This window comes from Bacillus rossius, assembly GCF_032445375.1.
Source record: "Bacillus rossius redtenbacheri isolate Brsri chromosome 9 unlocalized genomic scaffold, Brsri_v3 Brsri_v3_scf9_2, whole genome shotgun sequence".
Taxonomy (NCBI): domain Eukaryota; kingdom Metazoa; phylum Arthropoda; class Insecta; order Phasmatodea; family Bacillidae; genus Bacillus; species Bacillus rossius.
Window position 1 is genome coordinate 7,953,458 of NW_026962013.1, and position 21,836 is coordinate 7,975,293.

At 44.4% G+C, this 21,836-nt stretch overlaps 1 protein-coding gene across 1 annotated transcript in view; it reads right to left on the reverse strand.

The window, feature by feature from the left end:
* The window catches only part of LOC134542973 (nose resistant to fluoxetine protein 6-like), a 57,251-nt gene that overhangs the window by 7,823 nt on the left and 27,592 nt on the right, over positions 1–21,836 (reverse strand). Inside the window, exons 3-11 of the mRNA XM_063387610.1 lie at positions 19,715–19,932; positions 18,848–18,945; positions 17,580–17,788; positions 13,652–13,812; positions 11,387–11,555; positions 10,482–10,675; positions 8,587–8,728; positions 6,051–6,243; positions 299–441 (exon numbers count right to left, since the gene is read on the reverse strand). Coding sequence (XP_063243680.1) covers positions 299–441; positions 6,051–6,243; positions 8,587–8,728; positions 10,482–10,675; positions 11,387–11,555; positions 13,652–13,812; positions 17,580–17,788; positions 18,848–18,945; positions 19,715–19,932 — 1,527 coding nt within the window. The remainder of the gene's footprint in view (positions 1–298; positions 442–6,050; positions 6,244–8,586; positions 8,729–10,481; positions 10,676–11,386; positions 11,556–13,651; positions 13,813–17,579; positions 17,789–18,847; positions 18,946–19,714; positions 19,933–21,836) is intronic.

Below are 21,836 nucleotides of genomic sequence, written 5' to 3' on the forward strand. Positions count from 1 at the left end.
TTTTAACAATTTAGGAAGTTATTATGGCATTGCAATGCTTGAACTTAAATATCACACCACACAAACGCATAAATTCCATAGTTTTTAAAAATAATCACGCTTAATAATAACACATATTGGAGTTACTGTAATATTATTATATTAAAGAACAAAAGGACCAGATCTGAGCGTAAATGTACTAGACCACTAACAGTACTAGGTCTAGTAGGAAAGTAGTAGCTGTGGACACCCTGAGTGACTGCCGCGTGTGCGAGGCGGTGACTGGAACCCAGTTAGGCCGGAGGGAGGGACCACTCACGACTGAGAAGAAGGCAGTCGGCCGCGGCGCCCTCAGGGACCCGTGGTCGTACAGCTGCGCCAGCGTGTGCACCAGGTAGGCGCCGTACGTCAGCCGGCTCAGCACCGTGAAGGGCTTCCACGAGAACACCCTCTGGTAGACGCCTGCGGAGAAACACACACCACACACCCCATCATTAGGGACCGGAAAAATTCGCGGATTCAATGACCTCTAGGATAGCCTCCATTATCCTCTGCACTTCTCAAGTAAACACGCGTGTTCACTGGTTACTAAATTGCGAGTCGTCTCCACTGGGTAGCTTGTGATTCGACGCTTCTTTGGTCGGTAGTCTCTCATTGGCCCAGAGAGCTCCATTTAAACCGCGAGCCAATAGCCGAACCAGCATAATTATACATATGTTTGAATTTCAGCCTATCGCGAAATGAATCCGCGAATTTTTCCGGTCTCTACCCATCACTGGCTCTTGTCACGCCAAAGAGATATGTGTAACTCGGAGACGAGCGAACCATGAAGCACAGATGTTAGCCTACTGCATGGAGACGTGTATAACGCAGAAAATGGAGGTGTTACAATAGAGTAACGTATTTAATCCATGGTCGCCCATTTGTAGATACCCGGACAATACGGTACACTTAATGTATAACCTCAGTCTTCAAACGCTTGGAAGCAGAGTACATATATGTCTGTTGTGACCTCTGAGAACGACTGTTCAATCCCAGGGCGTTACTTAATGAAGCAGTTAGATTGATAGGTTGGTTGATACTGCTTGTAAACACTTAATTTACGGCATTTAAAATTATATGTTATTTTAACATAAACTTTATAATCTGAGGCTCAGGGTATATTTTACGCACTGTTCAAATGCTTGGGCGGTTTGTAAACAGTACAAAGGTTTCTTTGTTACTCTACAAATTTTTAATTGGCATTTCATTAACTTAAATTGTAGCCGAGAGTTAAATACTCAATTATACTATACTGAATATATATTATATATATACACACACTGAACCTAGTCAATGATCATGCAGTTTGAGATTGCAACACACCAAAACAAATAGACGATTTTTTAAATTTATATCCTATGTTACTCATATATTAACAATTTTTATTTTTATTGTGTGCAATATTAGTGTCAAAAACAGGCCAAACGTTAGTAGTGTACATTAAACTTGCTTGATATGTTCGAGACTATATGTTGAATATTTGTAAATGAGTAGTTTAAACATCGTTGGTGAAACTGGCCCTTAGTGTGATTATATAACGTGTATTGTCTCTAATTATATTTACTTAGCAAAGTTGTTGTTTACCGTTAAGGAAGTATAGTAATCTTGACTACGGTAATTATTAGGGGCATATATATTTCGCGAATAGATTCCGAGATTACCTGCAAGTTCATTATTTAACGTGTGTTGTCTCTAATTATATTTACTTAGCAAAGCTTACAAGTTATTGTTTACCGTTAAGGAAGTATAGTAATATTCACTACGGTAATTAATAGGGGCATGCATATTTCGCGAATAGATTCCGAGATTACCTGCAAGTTGATTATATAACGTGTGTTGTCTCCAATTATATTTACTTAGCAAAGCTTACAAGTTATTGTTTACCGTTAAGGAAGTATAGTAATTTTGACTACTGTAATTAATAGGGGCATTCATATTTCGCGAATAGATTCCGAGAATACCTGCAAGTTACAAAACTGTAGCATCATCTGTGTTGCGTTATTGGGTGAGTATCTTTCAGGTACGTGTGTACTGTTACAACACCAGTCACAGTAACTCAGCGCGGAAGCAAACGAGTCCTGAGTGGCTCGTTCAAATAAGGTAACGACTTCTCTTGCAGACGGCCGCCAATCACAAGGAAGAAACCGCTGGTGCGGGTAAATCTTGTTGCAGTCTAATAGGCGTTCAGATTTTTTCGCGAAAAATGCCCGCCCTTTAGTAATTGAAAATACAAGACTTCTATAAAAAAATTCAATTTAATACGTAATTTATTTAGAAAGAAAATAAAGGTCGGCTTGCACTGTTGTGACTTAAAGCAAAGTGGAGTATTTCTCCATCTGACTAACCTGCAAAGTTTTTCCTTAGATTTTACGTAACTGAGATTTAAAGCGGCCCATAGATAGAGGCCCGAAAAAATCGCGGATTCAATTCGCGATATCCTAAAATTGAAATAGTTATACACCAATGCTGCTTCTGCCATTGGCTAACAACTCATCTTCAGAACTCTGGGCCAATAAGAAACACGTAACCAAATCTGTAACGAATCACAGGCTACTACGTTGGGACGTCTCACACGACAGCAGCCAATGAGTGGGTGACATTTTCCCGAGTAAACATAGAGCTTTGGAAGTTCATCCTAGCGGTCATTGAACCCGCGAATTTTTCCGGTCCCTACCCATAGAGTAATTATTTTTTTTTTTTAATTTTGGAGGGATGGTGTGGGACTGAATTTGTTGTTTGCGTGATCTGAAGGGGCACGCCTGTTCAGGGGTGTATCTGCGTCGGCGAGGCGGGATGAATAGCGCGACGCCCGCTGGTGCTTCGCCTCTGGACTGGCGCGCAGTCTTCTCGTCGTGCAAAGTGAAACTGCGAGGTTTGAACAGTGACCACCACCTTATATTGCATAATCAATATCCCCGAGTGCTTCCAAGAATCTCTAACGGAAGTTGAATGCCTAAATAATATTCTGAAGACACGCGTTTTGACGTGACAACGTCTAATAAAACGATGAACGCCGGCTGCACGCACGATAAATGATGACTCATTGTACCGTCACGCTTTGTCCCGTTACGCTCATTGTACGCCTGCGCCGCATCTACCTCAATTCCACTCGATTGGAACAATCATCGATTTGACTTTTTCGAGGCACATTAAACTTGAAACACTCCCATTCGTTTCCTACTTTTCCTATCATCGTCCTATCCTTAACAGATTAACACATATTGGAAGAAGTTAAATAGCAAACATGTATAAACGTTATAGTTAAAATAATCTGTTCGTTAAAGTAATAAACATATTTGAATTAATGAGTACAAATAAAAGTAAATTTATCAATTATAAATTGTAGATTTCATTTCACTCCTTTGTATCCATTCAAAATAGTGATAATTCAATAAAAATGATTCAATTTTATTTATAAAAGTATGCAATAATTTCATCAATGTTTTATGACGTTGTCACGTTAAACTATCGTCCGTACACCTACTTTACAGACAACCAATTTTTTTTTTAAAACGGGACCCGGTAAACCGTACGCGTGCCCGGCCAGGTACAGAGGTGTCCAGGTATCTGCGAATGACGCGGCCGCAGGTCGGGGTCCCTGGAGCGGGGGCAGAGCCCTGGGGAGACCGGTTCTGCGCGCGCAGCTAGCGTCCGGGCAGTAGAAAGTACCAGAGGAACGGGGCAGCGTTGCGAAATGCGGGGCTCGCTAGCTGTCGTGTTACAGGGAAACCGAGCTAGCGGTGACTACAGCGAGGCAAGGCTGGATCGCGGTTAAAAATTATTTTCAAATGAAAAAAATATGTTAATATTTGACTAAATAATTTAACTGATGAAGAGATGGCTTTAGTATTTAAGTAAGTTTTATATATTGTTATAAGTTTGTACCTGTACTTTACTTAAATACTAGTTTTTATTTAATTATTTTTCATTTATTCATGTAATAATGTTATAATTTATAATAATTTATACGTTTTTTGTTTACACATAATATTGAATTTTAATGAATTGCTCTTTTTAACTTTCATCTTTATACAGCTAATGTAAAGAGTCTTAGGTTATATTTTATATAATTATTTCTCAGTTATTATACATTTACAAATGTAAACAATCGTTAAAATATCGCATGTAATTTGAAGTGACTAGATGCACTCACATACAAGCTTGCTTTCGTGAGTGCTAAATTTCCTGGTTAATTAAGTGATTATTGTTAACAAAGTGTAAAAAATGGGAAATAAATTATTATTATTATTACTTCCTATCCTCTGCCTTGTCGTGTCTCGTCCGCTTAGTGAAGCTCGCGGCGGCCTTGCGAACTAACGGCGCTAGTAGTAGTTGAACCCATCATTAACTTTGGGTTAAATGGAAATTTCGCATATAATATGATATTATTCCTAATTCCGTCTCAAATTTAGAAATTGTTTTCCGAAAATAAATTTTTTTCCATTTGTTTTGTTGCTTGTTAAGTGCCTAATCCGCACCATCTAGCAACTGAGCTTACCGAAGCAAGGACAGCTCTAATGGCAGAAATCCTGTATAGGAAAGAGTGTAAAAGCCCATTTTAATGCACACTGCAATCTAAGGATGAGACTCTCTATAGTGAGTGCTTCCCCCCCCCCCAGGGGAGGGGCTTATTGCCCCGGACGCCGGGTTAGAAAAAGGTGGGGGCAGGATGGGTCGTCAAATTCTTTTTGTAGACTAACAAAAAGTGTGAAATAAAAGGCGAGTAGAAAAAAAATTAAAAAAATCTACTTATATTGTAATTTTACTCATCAATAATCATACAGGGATAATGAAAGTTAACCTAAATTGTACATATATTGTAAACGGATGCAAAAAAATGAATGCATGTTAAGTTTATAGGTATTGGATTTGGAAAAAAAGGAAGAGGGGTGGGGGGTGGCGGGCAACCCAAACATTTTTTTTTTCTGTCTCGGGCTCAGGAAAGACTAGTTTCAGCTTCGTAGCGAAGGTTATCATTAGGGACCGGAAAATTTCGCGGTTTCAATGACCGCTAGGATGAACTCCACAGCTCTATGTATACTCGGGAAAATGTCACCCACTCATTGGCTGCTGTCGTGTGAGACGTCCCAACGTAGTAGCCTGTGATTCGTTACAGATTCGGTTACGTGTTTCTTATTGGCCCAGAGTCCTGCAGATGAGTTGTGCGCCAATGGCAGAAGCAGCATTGGTGTAACTTATAACTATTTCAATTTTAGGATATCGCGAATTGAATCCGCGATTTTTTCAGGTCTCTAGCTATCATCTAGTCAACTTGTCACCAGCCAGACTTTACATTGTCTAGATGTATATACGATGAAGCTTTGTGTGTGTGTGTTAAAATTTTATCTGAACTGCTATTATTAACCTGTAAAAATTACAACACCTGACCTTGCAAAACAGAAAGTTGCCGTATGAAGCATTTATATAAATTTAAAAAAAAAAAAATTGGTTGTCTGTAAAGTCGGTTTACGGACGATAGTTTAACTTGAAAACGTCATAACAAAACATTAATTAAATGATTGCATACTTTTATGAATAAAATTGAATAATTTTATATAATTGTCACTATTTTGTATGGATACAAAGAAGGAGTGAAATGAAATCTACAATTTAATTGATAAATTTACTTTCATTCGCACTCATTAATTCAAATAATGTTTATTACTTTTAACGAACAGATTATTTTAACTTTAACTGTTATACATGTTTGCTATTTAACATCTTCCAATCTGTGTTATTCTGTTAAGGATAGGACGATGATAAGGAAAAGTAGGAAACGAATGGGAAGTGTTTTCAAGTTTGATGTGCCTCGAAAAAAGTCAAATCGATGGTTGTTCCAATCGAGTGGAAGAGAGATAGATGCAGACGCAAGCGTACAATGAGCGTAACGGGACACAGCGTAACGGGACAATGTGCGTTACGGGACACATTTCTTCGTGCGTGCAGCCGGCGTTCATCGATTTATTAGACGTTGTCACGTCGAAAAGAGAATGGAGATAGTTGAAGAGTGCCGGGGGCCGCGCGCTCACCGCACTGGCCGAAGGCGATGAGCAGGAAGTAGCTGGCGATGGCGGCGCCGAAGCCCACGCGGTGCAGCGACGCGTAGAGCGCCGCCTCGACGGCGCTGTAGGGCCGCGCCGGGTCGAAGAACACGAAGGCGGCGAGCATGGTGGCCGTGCCCAGAGTCCACACCAGCAGCGCGAACAGCGCGTGCGACGTCACCTGCGACACGCGAAGAAGCCCGGGTCACAGCTAACACCGGTGCCCTCCTAGCCCGGGTCGCGTCACGGCTAGCACCGGTGCCCGGGGTGGGGTGGGGGGGAACCACCTGCCGACACGAGCTGACACAGCGAGCCCGGGGGTGCTCCATGCTCGCAGGACCAATAGCGACTTCTTCAGGATGACTTTTCGGGAGGGGCTATCGCACACAGAAAGGTCGTATACTGCAAAAAAAAAAAAAAAAATTAAAGTGGTCGGATATTGGCCTTGGAATTTTTATTTACAAATTACAGGTTTCAAAATACGGAACCAACCTCAGTAGCTCCGTGCAACTTTCGATGAGATAAAAGTTTTGACATGTGAAATTTAAATATTCAAGTAAACATAAATATACACTGATCAATGAAATTGGTCTCGGGAGGGGCTGTCGCCCCCAACCGCCCCCCCCCCCTTTCTGGAGCTGTGCTTGTGCAGGACGCCACAATCGAGCACACCTTCGGGGACTGCCCCTCCGCCCTGATCCACATCGCCCATGGACACTGGACACTTCCCTGGGCGAAACCCTTCGTTCTTAACTGACGAGTATGATACACCACATCATCGCCTACCTTGCGCCCACAGTCTCTCTTGGGACAGATAATTGCACGGTAGACAAGAGAGCTGTTGGGAAGATGAGAGAAACATGTTTGAAGTTCATGAGGAGTACCTATGTTGGCAGGATCAGGAATGAGATGGTGCAAGCAAGAGCAGGAGTACAGGACTGGAATGAGACCACGGGAAAAAAGGACAAGAATGAGATGGAATGGTCATTACCAGAGAATGATAGAAGAGAGGCTGCCCTAGGAAAATGATGGAGTTGAATTATAAAGGGAATTAGGCCCCAAGGAAGATCAAGGAGAAGTTGGGAAAAGCAGATTGTTAAAGAAGTGCAGGAGAGAAGAGGAAAAGAATGGAACAGTGTGAAGGAGGAGGAATGGTGGAGTGACAGATGAAGATGGAGGCATTTTACTTTTCTGACCCGGCGGCAGGCTGGAAGCAGTTGATGATGATGGAGATTGTAAGATTTTTTTTCTAAAGATGTACAGTTACCACTCTTCTGGAATTTTACATGCTTAATTTTTTCTAACATAGTATGAATGGTAAGCATGGCAAATTTTTATGTGCTTTATGTTGGTATCATTAATTATCAACTTTCGTGAGTGCTAAATTTCCGGGTTAATTAAGTGAATATTGTTAACAAAGTGTAAAAAGGGAAATAATAATTATTATTTTAACTAATTGTTATTACTATATATAAACTGTTTTCCATATCTTGGCTATATATTAAAACGCCATGAATTTCCACAAAAAAAATTCTGGTCACTCCACCATTTCGGGTGATCGAATTAAAAATTATGGACACATACAAATCTCCCCACACCTCCTTGTCTTTCTTAAAACTATAGTGCAGTGATTAGGAGGAGGTAACCTGGTCAGGTAGTCTAAACACCTTAATAATGCGCATTTTCAATCATTCAAGAAAGGCCAACTTGCATCGTGTGTGCTTTGTCCTGGGATTGGTCAGACGCGGCAGCGATCGCCGCCATTTACGTGCCTTTGAGTTGCAAGGCACACATAAATTATATGCGTGTATACAATCAGCCAGAAACTTTAGCAGTTATTTATTAATCAAATGGTTACTCGAAATTTCAGGCTTTGACGATGAATGTAAAAGTTTTATATATATAAAAAAAAACATTTTTACTACTGAGACAGTTACCAGACCAACACATTTAAAATTCGTATAGCTGCTCTAAAAGAAGAGACATCGATTTATTAAAATTTTGGAAACGAATATTATTTATTTTACAACAATTTACGTCATCGGTAACGTTAAATAACTCATTGTTTCTTTAATGGCACAAATTCTCTGAGTTGTCTGAGAAGTACCAGAGACGTAAAAGACTTGGTTTAAGTGCCTCGTGATACTCTGAGGATGTTGATTCCTGAGTCAACCACGGGTTAGCTGATGGGTAAGGGGAAGGGGTGGCAGTGATGCTGCGATGGGTTGCCTCGGCCTCTCGCTGTAGCTACTCCTCAAACACCTCCAAGTCGCGTATCCATTTCCCTGTGGCTCTAGGGAGCCCATTCTGGTGGAGTCTGCCCTTCACGGGATTGTTTGCCAGTGAATCCAACACGCTAAACTAAGGCAACATTTAATTGCTTCGTTAAAGAACTCTGCATCTCGCAGCTGAACGACACGTCGCGTCCCAAAGGCTAAGCAACTTACGATCGGGTGTTTGTGAAATCAAGGAAACCAACTAGCTACGTGAAATTTAATTTTTTTTTTTCTGTAAAGGAACTTGCCTTTCCAAGCTTGAACTTGGAGGACCTCATTTTGAACATGATGAGGCCGACGATGACACCGATGAAGTAAGGAGCCGCTCTGTTGTGGGTCTTGATGTAGATGTTCCGGAAGTACCAGCTGTCCACAGGATCACGTACATGTCTGGCACAGAACACACAGCATCATTGCAGATTTGCGTGGTTTACTCTGGTACAAATTATGTGAAATAAACAAAAATAATTCCGATTATTTTTAAAATGTATAATACGTAGGGACCGGAAAAATTCGCGGGTTTAATGACCTGCAGTATGAACTCCATAGTTCTATGTACACTAGGTCAAATGTCACCCACTCATTGGCTGCTGTCTTGTGAGACGTCCCAACGTAGCAGCCTGTGATTCGATAAAGCTTTGGTCGGGCGTTTATCATTGGCCCAGAGTCATCCAGGTGAGTTGTGAGCCAATAGCAGAGGCAGCACTGAGGTATAACGATTTGTATTTTAGCATATCGCGAAATGAATTCGCGAATTTTTCCGGTCTGTAATAATACGTACTTTTTATTTACTGAGCGGAGAGAGCTAACTGGACTAATATACTTTTAAAAGGTACATGAATACTGTTCTTTAAATATCTTCAAATGACGTGCCATCTAGGAATCCAGATTCATCATTATCTGGCACTGGTACTTAAAAATTAAATTTATTCCTGTTAGTAAAATTTACTTTTATTTAAGGAAAACCATAAATTATTCTGTTTTAATTTTTCCAGTGGTTTTAATCAGTTTTTTTTTGTAGGAAACTGGTTGTATTAAAAAAAACTAGTTATCCGTAACTCAGCGTTGTTATTAATTTTGAATCCCTAACGATAAGAACAGGATTTGAATAAAATGGAAGAATGTTGCAGATATACTTTCTGAGGTCCAGTTCGGTAAGTTTTCGTTTGTAGATTTACGATCTGGACTGGCCAACTGTCCTTGAAAACATTTTTGCTACATTTCGGTGAATAAATAAATGGACTCGTCATTTCGATGCTTCCACTTGAGTGCTACAAAATACAGTTGGCAGACATGAGTGACAACACACAACTTAGCAAAATACGAATATTGCTTCGTCCTTCCAACTGTTCCCTGATGATGGCGACTGCAATGTCCACCGAAACGTCGGTTGAATTACTCGTCAAAGGACGCGGCTACAACCCATAAGCCAAACTACTTTAGACAATGGCCGCGAAAGCCTGCGAACAATACAGCTCGGGGCCCTCCTGTCAGCCAGGATGAGAGACGTGTAAAGGGGGGTAGGCTGGGTCCCTTACTGCGCTATGGGCACGAGGAAAGGGTCGGCGTGGGATGCCGCACGGTGAGGAAGGGCACAACGGGGGGGGGGGGGGTTTCCCTTACTGCGCTATGGGCACGAGGAAGGGGTCGGCGCGGGTCAGCAGCACGGTGAGGATGGGCCCGGCGGGGGGGGGGGGGGTTGTCCCTTACTGCGCTATGGGCACGAGGAAGGGGTCGGCGCGGGTCAGCAGCACGGTGAGGATGGGCCCGGCGGGGGGGGGGGGGGGGTCCCTTACTGCGCTATGGGCACGAGGAAGGGGTCGGCGCGGGTCAGCAGCACGGCGAGGATGGGCCCGGCGGGGGGGGGGGGGGGTTGTCCCTTACTGCGCTATGGGCACGAGGAAAGGGTCGGCGTGGGATGCCGCACGGTGAGGAAGGGCACAACGGGGGGGGGGGGGGGGTTTCCCTTACTGCGCTATGGGCACGAGGAAGGGGTCGGCGCGGGTCAGCAGCACGGTGAGGATGGGCCCGGCGGGGGGGGGGGGGGTTGTCCCTTACTGCGCTATGGGCACGAGGAAGGGGTCGGCGCGGGTCAGCAGCACGGTGAGGATGGGCCCGCGCGGGGGGGGGGGGGGTCCCTTACTGCGCTATGGGCACGAGGAAGGGGTCGGCGCGGGTCAGCAGCACGGCGAGGAAGGGCACGACGGCGGAGGCGGCGCAGAGGAGCGCCAGCGCAGAGTAGCCCAGCCAGGGCCAGCGCCACAGAGAGTACACCAGTACCAGCGCCACGGCGCACAGCTGGAAGTCGCACGACAGGTACCACGACTGGAACATGCACTGCAACACAAGGGCCCAGCGGTCAGGCTCGCCGCTCGCTCTGGGTGTCCACGTGAGTGGTGAAGGGGATGTTGAGTTGATGGAAGGTGATGTTGAGTTGATGGAGGTGATGTTGAGTTGATGGAAGGTGAATTTGTGGTGATGTAGGTAATGTTGAATTTATAGAAGGTGAATTTGAGGTGATGTTGAGTTGATGGAAGGTGATGTCGAGTTGATGGAAGGTGAATTTGAGGTGATGGAAGGTGATGTTGAGTTGATGGAAGGTGAATTTGAGGTGATGAAGGTGATGTTGAGTTTAAGGAAGGTGAATTTGAGGTGATGTTGAGTTGATGGAAGGTGAATTCGAGGTGACGAAGGTGTGGTCGAAGTGATGAAAATGTCAACGAAGATGATGTACTTATGTATTGAAGATGTAGAATGTGATAGATTTGATGAACATCGCGAGAATATTTACGAAGATAATGAAAACAACTACGAAAGGGCTGATGATAACAATACACATGATTCTTAAAAGCTATTTTTTTAAGGTAAGATTATGTCTAAATTTTCTAGTCCAGAACACACACGATTTCAATTTTGGCAAGTTTGTCTTGGTATATCCTTGATAAATTTTACGATCTACAATTATGTTTAGGAAAAGGTTTTTGCTTTGGCGTTCAACGAGCGCCAATCCCTGACCTCGAGAGTACTTTGCGGTCAACAGCCACAAACCATTCCCTCCGTGTGGACGTAGTTGTTGACGTGCAGCAGGTTGGTCCACCAGTTCTCCCGGCAGCGGTCCCTGTCCGTGCCGACCACCTCCTCCCAGAAGGGCCCCGACCCCATGCGGTGGAACACGGTGGCGTGGAAGAACACGATCAGCATGTACACCGGCGTCAACCTGCAGCAGCGAGCCGGCTCAATCAGGAATGAATGATGAATGATTAGAGACAGGAAAAATTCGCGGATTTATTTCGCGATAGGCTATCATTAAAACAACTATACATTCGTACCGCTTCTGCGATTGGCCCACATTTTATCCGGGGAACTGTGAGCCAATGGGAAACACTAAACCAAGAAAGTGCCGAATTACGGACAGCCTAGTTGAGACGTCTCACGCGTCAGTAGCCAATGAACAGGTGTCATTTCCGCGAGTATTTATAGGACTGTGGAGTCTATCCTAGAGGTGAATGAATCCGCGAATTTTGCAGGTCTGGAGGAATGAATGATGAATGAATAGAGACCGGAAAAATTCGCGGATTAATTTCGTGATAGTATGAAATCCAAACACGTGTACAATTCTGCTGGTTTTGCTATTGGCTCGCAGTTTAACTTGAGCTCTTTGGGCCAAAGAATCATCGAATCACAAGCTACCTATTGGAGACGCCTCACAAGTTAGCACCCAATGAAAACACTTTGTTTGCTTGAGAAATGCAGAGGATAATGGAGGCTATCCTAGAGGTAATTGAATCCGCGAATTTTTCCGGTCTCTATAAATGAATGAATATGGTAGGGGAATTATTTTTTGGTCTATTTTTTCCTGTCCAATAATGTATGTTTTATCGTGTGATTTTTTTTTGTCATGTATGCTCTTTTTATACTTTCCTATTTACTCATTTCAAAATCTGCAAGAAGAGACAATACCGTCTGGCATGGCAGATTGTATGTATTGGAATGGTTTGTTGTGTATTATTATTGGCCCCGCCGCCTATGTAATCGATTTTCTCATTGAATGAAAAGCACTTATGGAACCTAAACTGAATGAATGAATGAATGAATGAATGAATGAATGAATGAGGCCTTAGCGCCTTGGGGACGGCGGTGGCCATTAGACACGGGCCAGCATAAGGAGATGCGCTTAGAATCCATTATATACACACACAGAAGATTCTAATAAGGTCTGCCTTACTCCACCATGATGGTTATTTCTTATTTCGTTTCATTTAAAGGCACTTCCTGTCAATTAATCATAATAGCTCTAGTTCATGCATTTTCACTTCGTCTCGAAATATTTGGCAGCAGATTTCATGGGATATTTCTTGAAATATGATGTTTTATCATGTGTAGAGTAAAGAATAAGTTTTCTCTGTCAGGGAAGAATTCGAAAAGTGCTGAGTATATACCTTATGGCTGTTTGAGACATTAACGACTTTAAAAATTACTATTTTATCATATTGTCGACAGCAAAAAAAAATCTTGCAGCTGTTACAGTTGGTTATCCACCTTCTTCTAGTAACCCAGTGTGTACTAATAGTTATATAATAGCGGCAAATATGCACTAAAAAGTTAATAATTATGTTCGACTGTGTGATATTTTCCAACTAGAAAATAGCACTTTTTTTTAAAGATATGGTGACAAAATTTGGTAATATAAAATAAACGACAAAAAAAAATTAATGCTGTGTGCGACCATTATTTCAAGCGAGACCTCAAGGCAAAATGATCGGTAGATACTTTTTCTACGAACGGACAGATTCTTTAAGCTGCGCGGTTCTCTCGCGGGGGGAGCAAGCAAGGGGACGCACCACAACGCCGAAATACCACAATGCCGAAATACACTAACGCCGAAAAATGTCATTGCAGGACTGCCACAAAGGTTAGGTTAGGTTAGACTAGGTTATGTTAGACTAGGCTAGGTTAGGCTAGGTTATGTTGGACTAGGTTAGGTTAGACTAGATTAGGTTAGGATAGGCTAGGTTAGGATAGGCTAGGTTAGGTTAGACTAGGTTAGGTTAAACTAGGTTAGGCTAGGCTAGGATAGGCTAGGTTAAGTTAAGTTAGGTTATATTACGCTAGGTTAGGTTATGTAAGGTTAGGTTTGATTGTGGTATTTCGGCGTTAAGGTACATTTAAGAAACACACTCAAATTCATTCAGTTGTTATTTCGGCGTTGTGGTACACAGCAGTTTTCTAGCTGTCGGCGTTGTAGTCAATTTTGGCATTCGGCGTTATGGTATTTCGGCGTTGTGGTAACGACCCAGCAAGCAGCACCCTCACCTGACGTAGCGAATGAGCAGCGCCAGAGCCAGGTTGGTACCCTTGTGGCCGTCCAGCTCTATCAGCAGGTGGTAAGACAGCAGCAAGCCGCTGATGACCAGGTACGAGTCCACCAGCAGAGTGCCGTTCAATATGAAGCCGTTGCTCACTGTCAGGAATATCTGCAACCAGACGGCGACGGAACACTCGTGATTCGCTCGGTACACGCTCTGAAAGTATCGAAAGGACGAACGTTCCCGTACTATTTAACCATTAGCCCTGATAGAAATGACAGTAAAATTGAACGTACTTTCCAAATAAGTAGGGACCGGAAAAATTCGCGGGTTCAATGACCGCTAGGATGAACTCCACAGCTCTATGTATACTCGGGAAAATGTCACCCACTCATTGGCTGCTGTCGTGTGAGACGTCCCAACGTAGTAGCCTGTGATTCGTTACAGATTTGGTTACGTGTTTCTTATTGGCCCAGAGTCCTGAAGATGAGTTGTGAGCCAACGGCAGAAGCAGCATTGGTGTATAACTATTTCAATTTTAGGATATCGCGAATTGAATCCGCGATTTTTTCGGGTGTCTACAAATAAGAATTGAACTCAAATAACCGAAGAGTTCCGTGTAATATCAAATAACTGAATCTTCTTAGAAAACTACGCCGTATTTTGATTTCCAAGTTGTACGTTTCGTTTAAAAAAAATTAAATAAATAACACGTGGACGAAATAAGAGTGTTATTAAGTTTTTGAAAAGGTTTTTTAATATACCAAAAATATTCTTTCGGGTTCACGTTCAAAGGAAGTGATCTCAGTGACTGTATCTCTACGAAGAAAGCTGTAAATTTAGGAAGATCCCTGGATAATTTGTAACCAGCGTTTTTCGTAAATTGAAGGTGAATTTTTTTTTATCAGAGTGGGTTGAATACAGAGTTATTTGGGTGGGTATTTTATTTTGGCGTGTTTTGTCTGTTTTTAGTCCCGTTTATTTGAATTTCTGTATTATTATCATCATTTATTGTACTAAACTGAAGCTTAGTTAGGCGTTACAAAAGCCTTACGCGTCTATGCCTTATTCAGGACCCTAACCAAGGACCTCTACTGAAGTTGGTACTTTAATTTACTGTGCTACGTTGGTAGGTCTTAAAGTATTAATGTCATTTATTTTATTTACACACCGTGTTAACTCCTATAACCTGTATTCTTGAGCATGCATGCGAATGGCGTATATAATTGATTGGCTCTTCAAACGGAAGATATAGGGTTACGACAGTGATGAACGTTTAATGTGGCATCGGGAACTTACGTACATGGCTTGCGAAAAAAAAGGCACTTTATAAACGATCTGCAGACTAATTTAAAATAAACTGAATAATTCCTATCCCTCCCTGAATCAGTTTCCTAGTCTGTTTCTGACAACAGTAAATCGCACTGAAAACATAGGATTCAGCATTCTTTGCCTAGATTGTTGACATCACAGTTAGTGTTTCCTAAAATGGATCACCGACCATGTCTGAGAAATGATTAAGATCACGTTGAAATAACTTTTAATTTTACTAAGGCAGAAGTAGTATTAAAATAACGAATTGTGCTCTCTCTTTGTGTACGTTCGCCGGTTTCATTCCACATACCGCACATGTTCAGAATTCCATTTTCGCACGTATCTGAAAGGCGCTAGTCTGTAACTGGTCGACCATAAAATATTAATTTTAAAAAAATCGAGTTTATCACCCAATATTCACAGAAACTTTTAACTAAGTCTGATATGGAAAAAAGTAAATCCGCAACACTTTCCACGTACTCTGATAATGTTCGTTTGAGGGAACCAAATGTTCTGAACATAGATATGTTACAACAACGGCAATATGGAGACGACAATAGGCTGTGTCGGATGGGCCTTGCAACTGTTCCCGCAACAAATATTAATGTTATGTATTACGTTCAGATTATTATATGACTGGGTTGAATTGTAGTACCTTTTTTCATGGAAATTAATTAAATGAGTTCGTGTTGATGTGCAAACATCTTAGCTCTCGATATACGGCATATGGTAGGAGTGATTTCGTGAGAATGGAACCAAAGTCGATGAACCAGAAATGTGACAAGAAGATGGCGGACACACGTGTAGCAACATAAACCCGTACATAGTCACTTTATAAAACTTTAGGGTACATATACCAAGCGTGTAGGTGGGCCAAATTTCACTTTATGATATATTTGGTAAACTAAAATAGTCACAGTAAAAAGTAATGTCAAGTTTACAAATACATAAGAAAACTGGTATTACAATGATTATAATACATATTCTTCTAGTCATATGTAATTGGGGTGGATAGAACAGCGATAAAGTGCGCGCCTGTTTAACGTGGTTCAAATCTCGTCAAAATATATTAAAAAATGTTTAATAACATAATATACTATAAAATAATAATGTTTGAATGTGCTCAAAAAAAGGTTAAGTTTTGTGTGTAGTAATTATTCAGAGATTGATTTCAGTCATACAACCAAAACGAATATATACCTACATATACTTAGTGTTATAATATATGTGTATTAAAAAGTTTCAGGTTAATATTTTATTAGTAATGCCACAGAAGTATGACTTCTAACGTCTGGGGAAACTTTAAAATATCAATTGTTTAACGAGTTTTAACAAAATGGGCAGTAATTCAATAGTTTTTTTGACGTGATAACGTCTTATAAATCGATGAACGCCGCGCCGGTTGCACGCACGAAAAGATTGTCACGTTCCGCCTGAGCCGAGCGAGCAAGAACTGGCCCACCACCGTGCGAGAAAATCTTCTATAATATCAAACAGGTTATGGCGGACTTTTTAAGTAATTGTTCGTGATTATATTTAAACAAATTATTTAGATTAAATGTGCAAAAACTGTAAAATAATATTTGAAAATTAAAAACGTATGCAATTTTTCATCAATGTTTTCTTATGACGTTATCACTAGGGACCGGAAAAATTCGCGGATTCAATGACCTCTAGGATAGCCTCCATTTTCCTCTGCACTTGTCATGTAAACACGCGTGTTCATTGGTTACTAAATTGTGAGTCGTCTCCACTGGGTAGCTTGTGACTGGACGCTTCTTTGGTCGATAGTCTCTCATTGGCCCAGAGAGCTCCAGTTAAACCGCGAGCCAATAGCAGAACCAGCATAATTATACACATGTTTGAATTTCAGCCTATCACGAAATTAATCCGCGAATTTTTCCGATCTCTAGTTATCATGTAAAATTATCGTCCGTAAACCTACTTTACAGACAACCCCCCCTTTTTTGTATAACATTTTATTTGCCTCGTTGCCGATGTAAGGTGTTCGCACATCGCCGCGAGCCCTGGAAGACTTTGTTATTGCGTCGCGGGCGCATGGTGTTCCGCGGGTCGTTACCACAACGCCGAAATACCATAACGCCGAATGTCAAAATTGACCACAACGCCGACAGCTAGAAAACTGCTGTGTAACACAACGCCGAAATGACAACTGAATGAATTTGAGTGTGTTTCTTAAATGTACCTTAAAGCCGAAATACCACAATCAAACCTAACCTTACCTAACCTAACATAACCTAGCCTAATATAACCTAACCTAACTTAACCTGGCTTATCCTAGCCTAGCCTAACCTAACCTAGCCTAACTTAACCTAGCCTAACCTAACCTAGTCTAACCTAACCTAGCCTAACCTAGTCTAACTTAACCTTGTCTAACCTAACCTAGTCTAACCTAACATAACCTTTGTGGCAGTCTTGCAATAACATTTTTCGGCGTTAGTGTATTTCGGCGTTGTGGTAATTCTGTGTTGTGGCACACAGCAGTTTTCTAGCTGTCGGCGTTGTGGTCAATTTGGCATCTCGGCGTCGTGGTATTTCTGCGCTGTGGTGCGTCCCCGTGTTCCGCGACCGGGAACCAGACGGGGCGTCGTGCCACTCACGCGGTCGAGGATGTAGGCGTCGTCGAGCGGGTGGCCGACGAACATGGTCATCCGGTGGCCGAAGATGATGAGCACCATGAAGAGGAACCGCGGGCCGTTGCTGGCGTCGGTGGCCGGGTGGCTGACGCGAGTGTTGAGCACGCTCTTCAGGCTGCGCCTCGCCGAGAAGCTCAGCAGGGCGTTCTTCAGCAGCGACCCCTCCCCCGCGCCTGGAGAGCGGCCAAGGAGGTTGCAAACACTTGGAGCATGCACAACATACTATTTCTCTGTACTTAAAAAAAATAAAAGATTCCTCTGGAAACCATTTGCCAAACCTGCGCCGCCAACTTATTATATACGATGACAAATAAAAAAAACTTATTTATATTTTATAAAAAAATTTGGTTGTCTGTAAAGTCGGTTTACGGACGATAGTTTAACGTGACGACGTCATAACAAAACATTGATGAAATGATTGCATACTTTTATGAATAAAATTGAATTATTTTTTTATTTTAATAATAAAAGAAATAAATACTTGAAATTATACTAGTAATCAGATTTTTAAAATGAAAGAATAATTAACCTTTATTGCCGAAATTGTTGTTGTAATAAGCAATGAAAACCACATTAACTTTTCACTTCACTTTATAAACAGTCGAGTGGAAGAGAGATAGATGCGGCGCAAGCGTACAATGAGCGTAACGGGACACAGCGTAACGGAACAATGTGCGTAACGGGACTCAGCGTAACGGAACAATTTGCGTAATGGGACACCTTTTCGTGCGTGCAGCCGGCGTTCATCGATTTATTAGCCGTTCTCACGTCAAAAAAAAAAATTGAAACAAAATCATAAACACCCTGCTACTGATAAATGTTGGTTCGTTCCAAATCTTAAATCTCCAAAAAGTTCTTCAACGAATGTTTTCAAATTTCGACGCAACGTTGCATTCGAATACGCGCGTAGGGTTTTTTGTATGCATGTGTCACTTCGAATTTCTGTACGATTGTTATCATGTATTGCACTAAACCAAATATATGCTTACAGTTAGAAAAAGACCCGGAACATCTCGAACTGAAGGTTGACACTTCGATATACTGTGCTGCGAAGGCATGTCTATAGAATTCAAATGTAATTTTTTTTTAAATGCATTTACGATTGCGAATAATTTGGCGAAGTAACTGCAGCTGTTTTAATGGACGCGAAATTAAAAAAAAGAAATTTAATAATGCGCAATTATGCCTTTTTCAAAAAACTTTTAAAGTTAACTTAAATTATAGAAACCCACCTATATCCAGCGAATCCTTTGAACCGTCGGCAGGATAGTTCTTCAGGTCGTACCAAGTACTCGAAACCAGCAGGAGCAGTAGCGTACCAATGACGCACCTGGAAAAAAAGGAAGGACCACTTTCATTGCTTGATACACTTCCGCACTTACAATAACTATTGCGTACACTGGGAGAAAGGTTTTGTTTTTCCCCAACGACTGTTCTGTAAACGGAAGGATTTTGTCGACACAACAAGATTATTTTGAAAACTCAACTTCACATTTGGTTAGGTGTAACAAATCAGTTTTGTCATTCTCGCTAAATGTCGTTTTTGCTTCCAAAAAAAGTTGTTATTCTTCCTGGAAAAATAAAAACTAAAAACTATTTTCAAATGAAAAAAAAATGTTTATATTTGGTTAGATAATATAACTGATGAAGAGATAGCTCTAGTATTTAAGAAAGTTTGATCAATTTTTATAACTTTGTACCTGTACTTTACTTAAAATTACTAATTTTTTTAAAATTATATTTTCATTTATTCATGTAACAAGGTTATGATAAATACGTTTTTTGTTTATACATTATATTGAATTTCAATAAACTGCTCTTTTTAACTTTCATCTTTATATAACTAATGTAAGGTTACTTAGGCTATATTTTCTATATTTATTTCTCAGTTATTATACATATACAAATGTTTACAATCGTCAATATACCTCATGTAAATTGAGGTGACTATATGCACTCACATTCTTTCGTGAGTGCTAAATTTCCTAGTTAATTAAGTGTTAAGTAAATAAAGGGAAAATGAATTATTTTTATATTAAATAAGCTGGCATACCTCCTTGTTCTCTGGGAGTGGCGGTGGGGCAGTGACAAGCACTCACACGAAGGTGATCTCCCCCGGCGAGTAGGGCGGATCTCGGCCGGCCACGGAGCACAGTCGCGGCGACACCCTGGCGGACAGCTGCAGTCCCAGTCTCTCTCCGGCGACCTGCAGCTCGCGGTCCAGCGCGGCCTGGATATCCTCTGCAGCGCACGACGCCGGCAGGCACAGAGCCCAGTGCAGCTCGTCGCGAGCCACCTTCGTGTAGTCCCGCGTCCTCTGCGCGTAACACCGCCCCGCATCACCCTGCCGTCCTCTGCGCGGCACACCGCCCCGCATCACCCTGCCGTCCTCTGCGCGGCACACCGCCCCGCATCACCCTGCCGTCCTCTGCGCGGCACACCGCCCCGCATCACCCTGCCGTCCTCTGCGCGGCACACCGCCCCGCATCACCCTGCCGTCCTCTGCGCGGCACACCGCCCCGCATCACCCTGCCGTCCTCTGCGCGGCACACCGCCCCGCATCACCCTGCCGTCCTCTGCGCGGCACACCGCCCCGCATCACCCTGCCGTCCTCTGCCCGGCACACCGCACCGCATCACCCTGCCGTCCTCTGCCCGGCACACCGCACCGCATCACCCTGCCGTCCTCTGCCCGGCACACCGCACCGCATCACCCTGCCGTCCTCTGCCCGGCACACCGCACCGCATCACCCTGCCGTCCTCTGCGCGGCACACCGCACCGCATCACCCTGCCGTCCTCTGCCCGGCACACCGCACCGCATCACCCTGCCGTCCTCTGCCCGGCACACCGCACCGCATCACCCTGCCGTCCTCTGCGCGGCACACCGCACCGCATCACCCTGCCGTCCTCTGCCCGGCACACCGCACCGCATCACCCTGCCGTCCTCTGCCCGGCACACCGCACCGCATCACCCTGCCGTCCTCTGCCCGGCACACCGCACCGCATCACCCTGCCGTCCTCTGCCCGGCACACCGCACCGCATCACCCTGCCGTCCTCTGCGTGGCACTCCGCACCGCATCACCCTGCCGTCCTCTGCGCGGCACACCGCACCGCATCACCCTGCCGTCCTCTGCCCGGCACACCGCACCGCATCACCCTGCCGTCCTCTGCGCGGCACACCGCACCGCATCACCCTGCCGTCCTCTGCCCGGCACACCGCACCGCATCACCCTGCCGTCCTCTGCCCGGCACACCGCACCGCATCACCCTGTCGTCCTCTGCGCGGCACACGGCACCGCATCACCCTGCCGTCCTCTGCGCGGCACACCGCACCGCATCACCCTGCCGTCCTCTGCCCGGCACACCGCACCGCATCACCCTGCCGTCCTCTGCCCGGCACACCGCACCGCATCACCCTGCCGTCCTCTGCGCGGCACACCGCACCGCATCACCCTGCCGTCCTCTGCGCGGCACACCGCACCGCATCACCCTGCCGTCCTCTGCCCGGCACACGGCACCGCATCACCCTGCCGTCCTCTGCGCGGCACACGGCACCGCATCACCCTGCCGTCCTCTGCGCGGCACACCGCACCGCATCACCCTGCCGTCCTCTGCGCGGCACACGGCACCGCATCACCCTGCCGTCCTCTGCCCGGCACACCGCACCGCATCACCCTGCCGTCCTCTGCCCGGCACACCGCACCGCATCACCCTGCCGTCCTCTGCCCGGCACACCGCACCGCATCACCCTGCCGTCCTCTGCGCGGCACACCGCACCGCATCACCCTGCCGTCCTCTGCCCGGCACACCGCACCGCATCACCCTGCCGTCCTCTGCGCGGCACACGGCACCGCATCACCCTGCCGTCCTCTGCCCGGCACACCGCACCGCATCACCCTGCCGTCCTCTGCCCGGCACACCGCACCGAATCACCCTGCCGTCCTCTGCGCGGCACACCGCACCGCATCACCCTGCCGTCCTCTGCCCGGCACACCGCACCGCATCACCCTGCCGTCCTCTGCGCGGCACACGGCACCGCATCACCCTGCCGTCCTCTGCCCGGCACACCGCACCGCATCACCCTGCCGTCCTCTGCGCGGCACACCGCACCGCATCACCCTGCCGTCCTCTGCGCGGCACACCGCACCGCATCACCCTGCCGTCCTCTGCGCGGCACACCGCACCGCATCACCCTGCCGTCCTCTGCCCGGCACACCGCA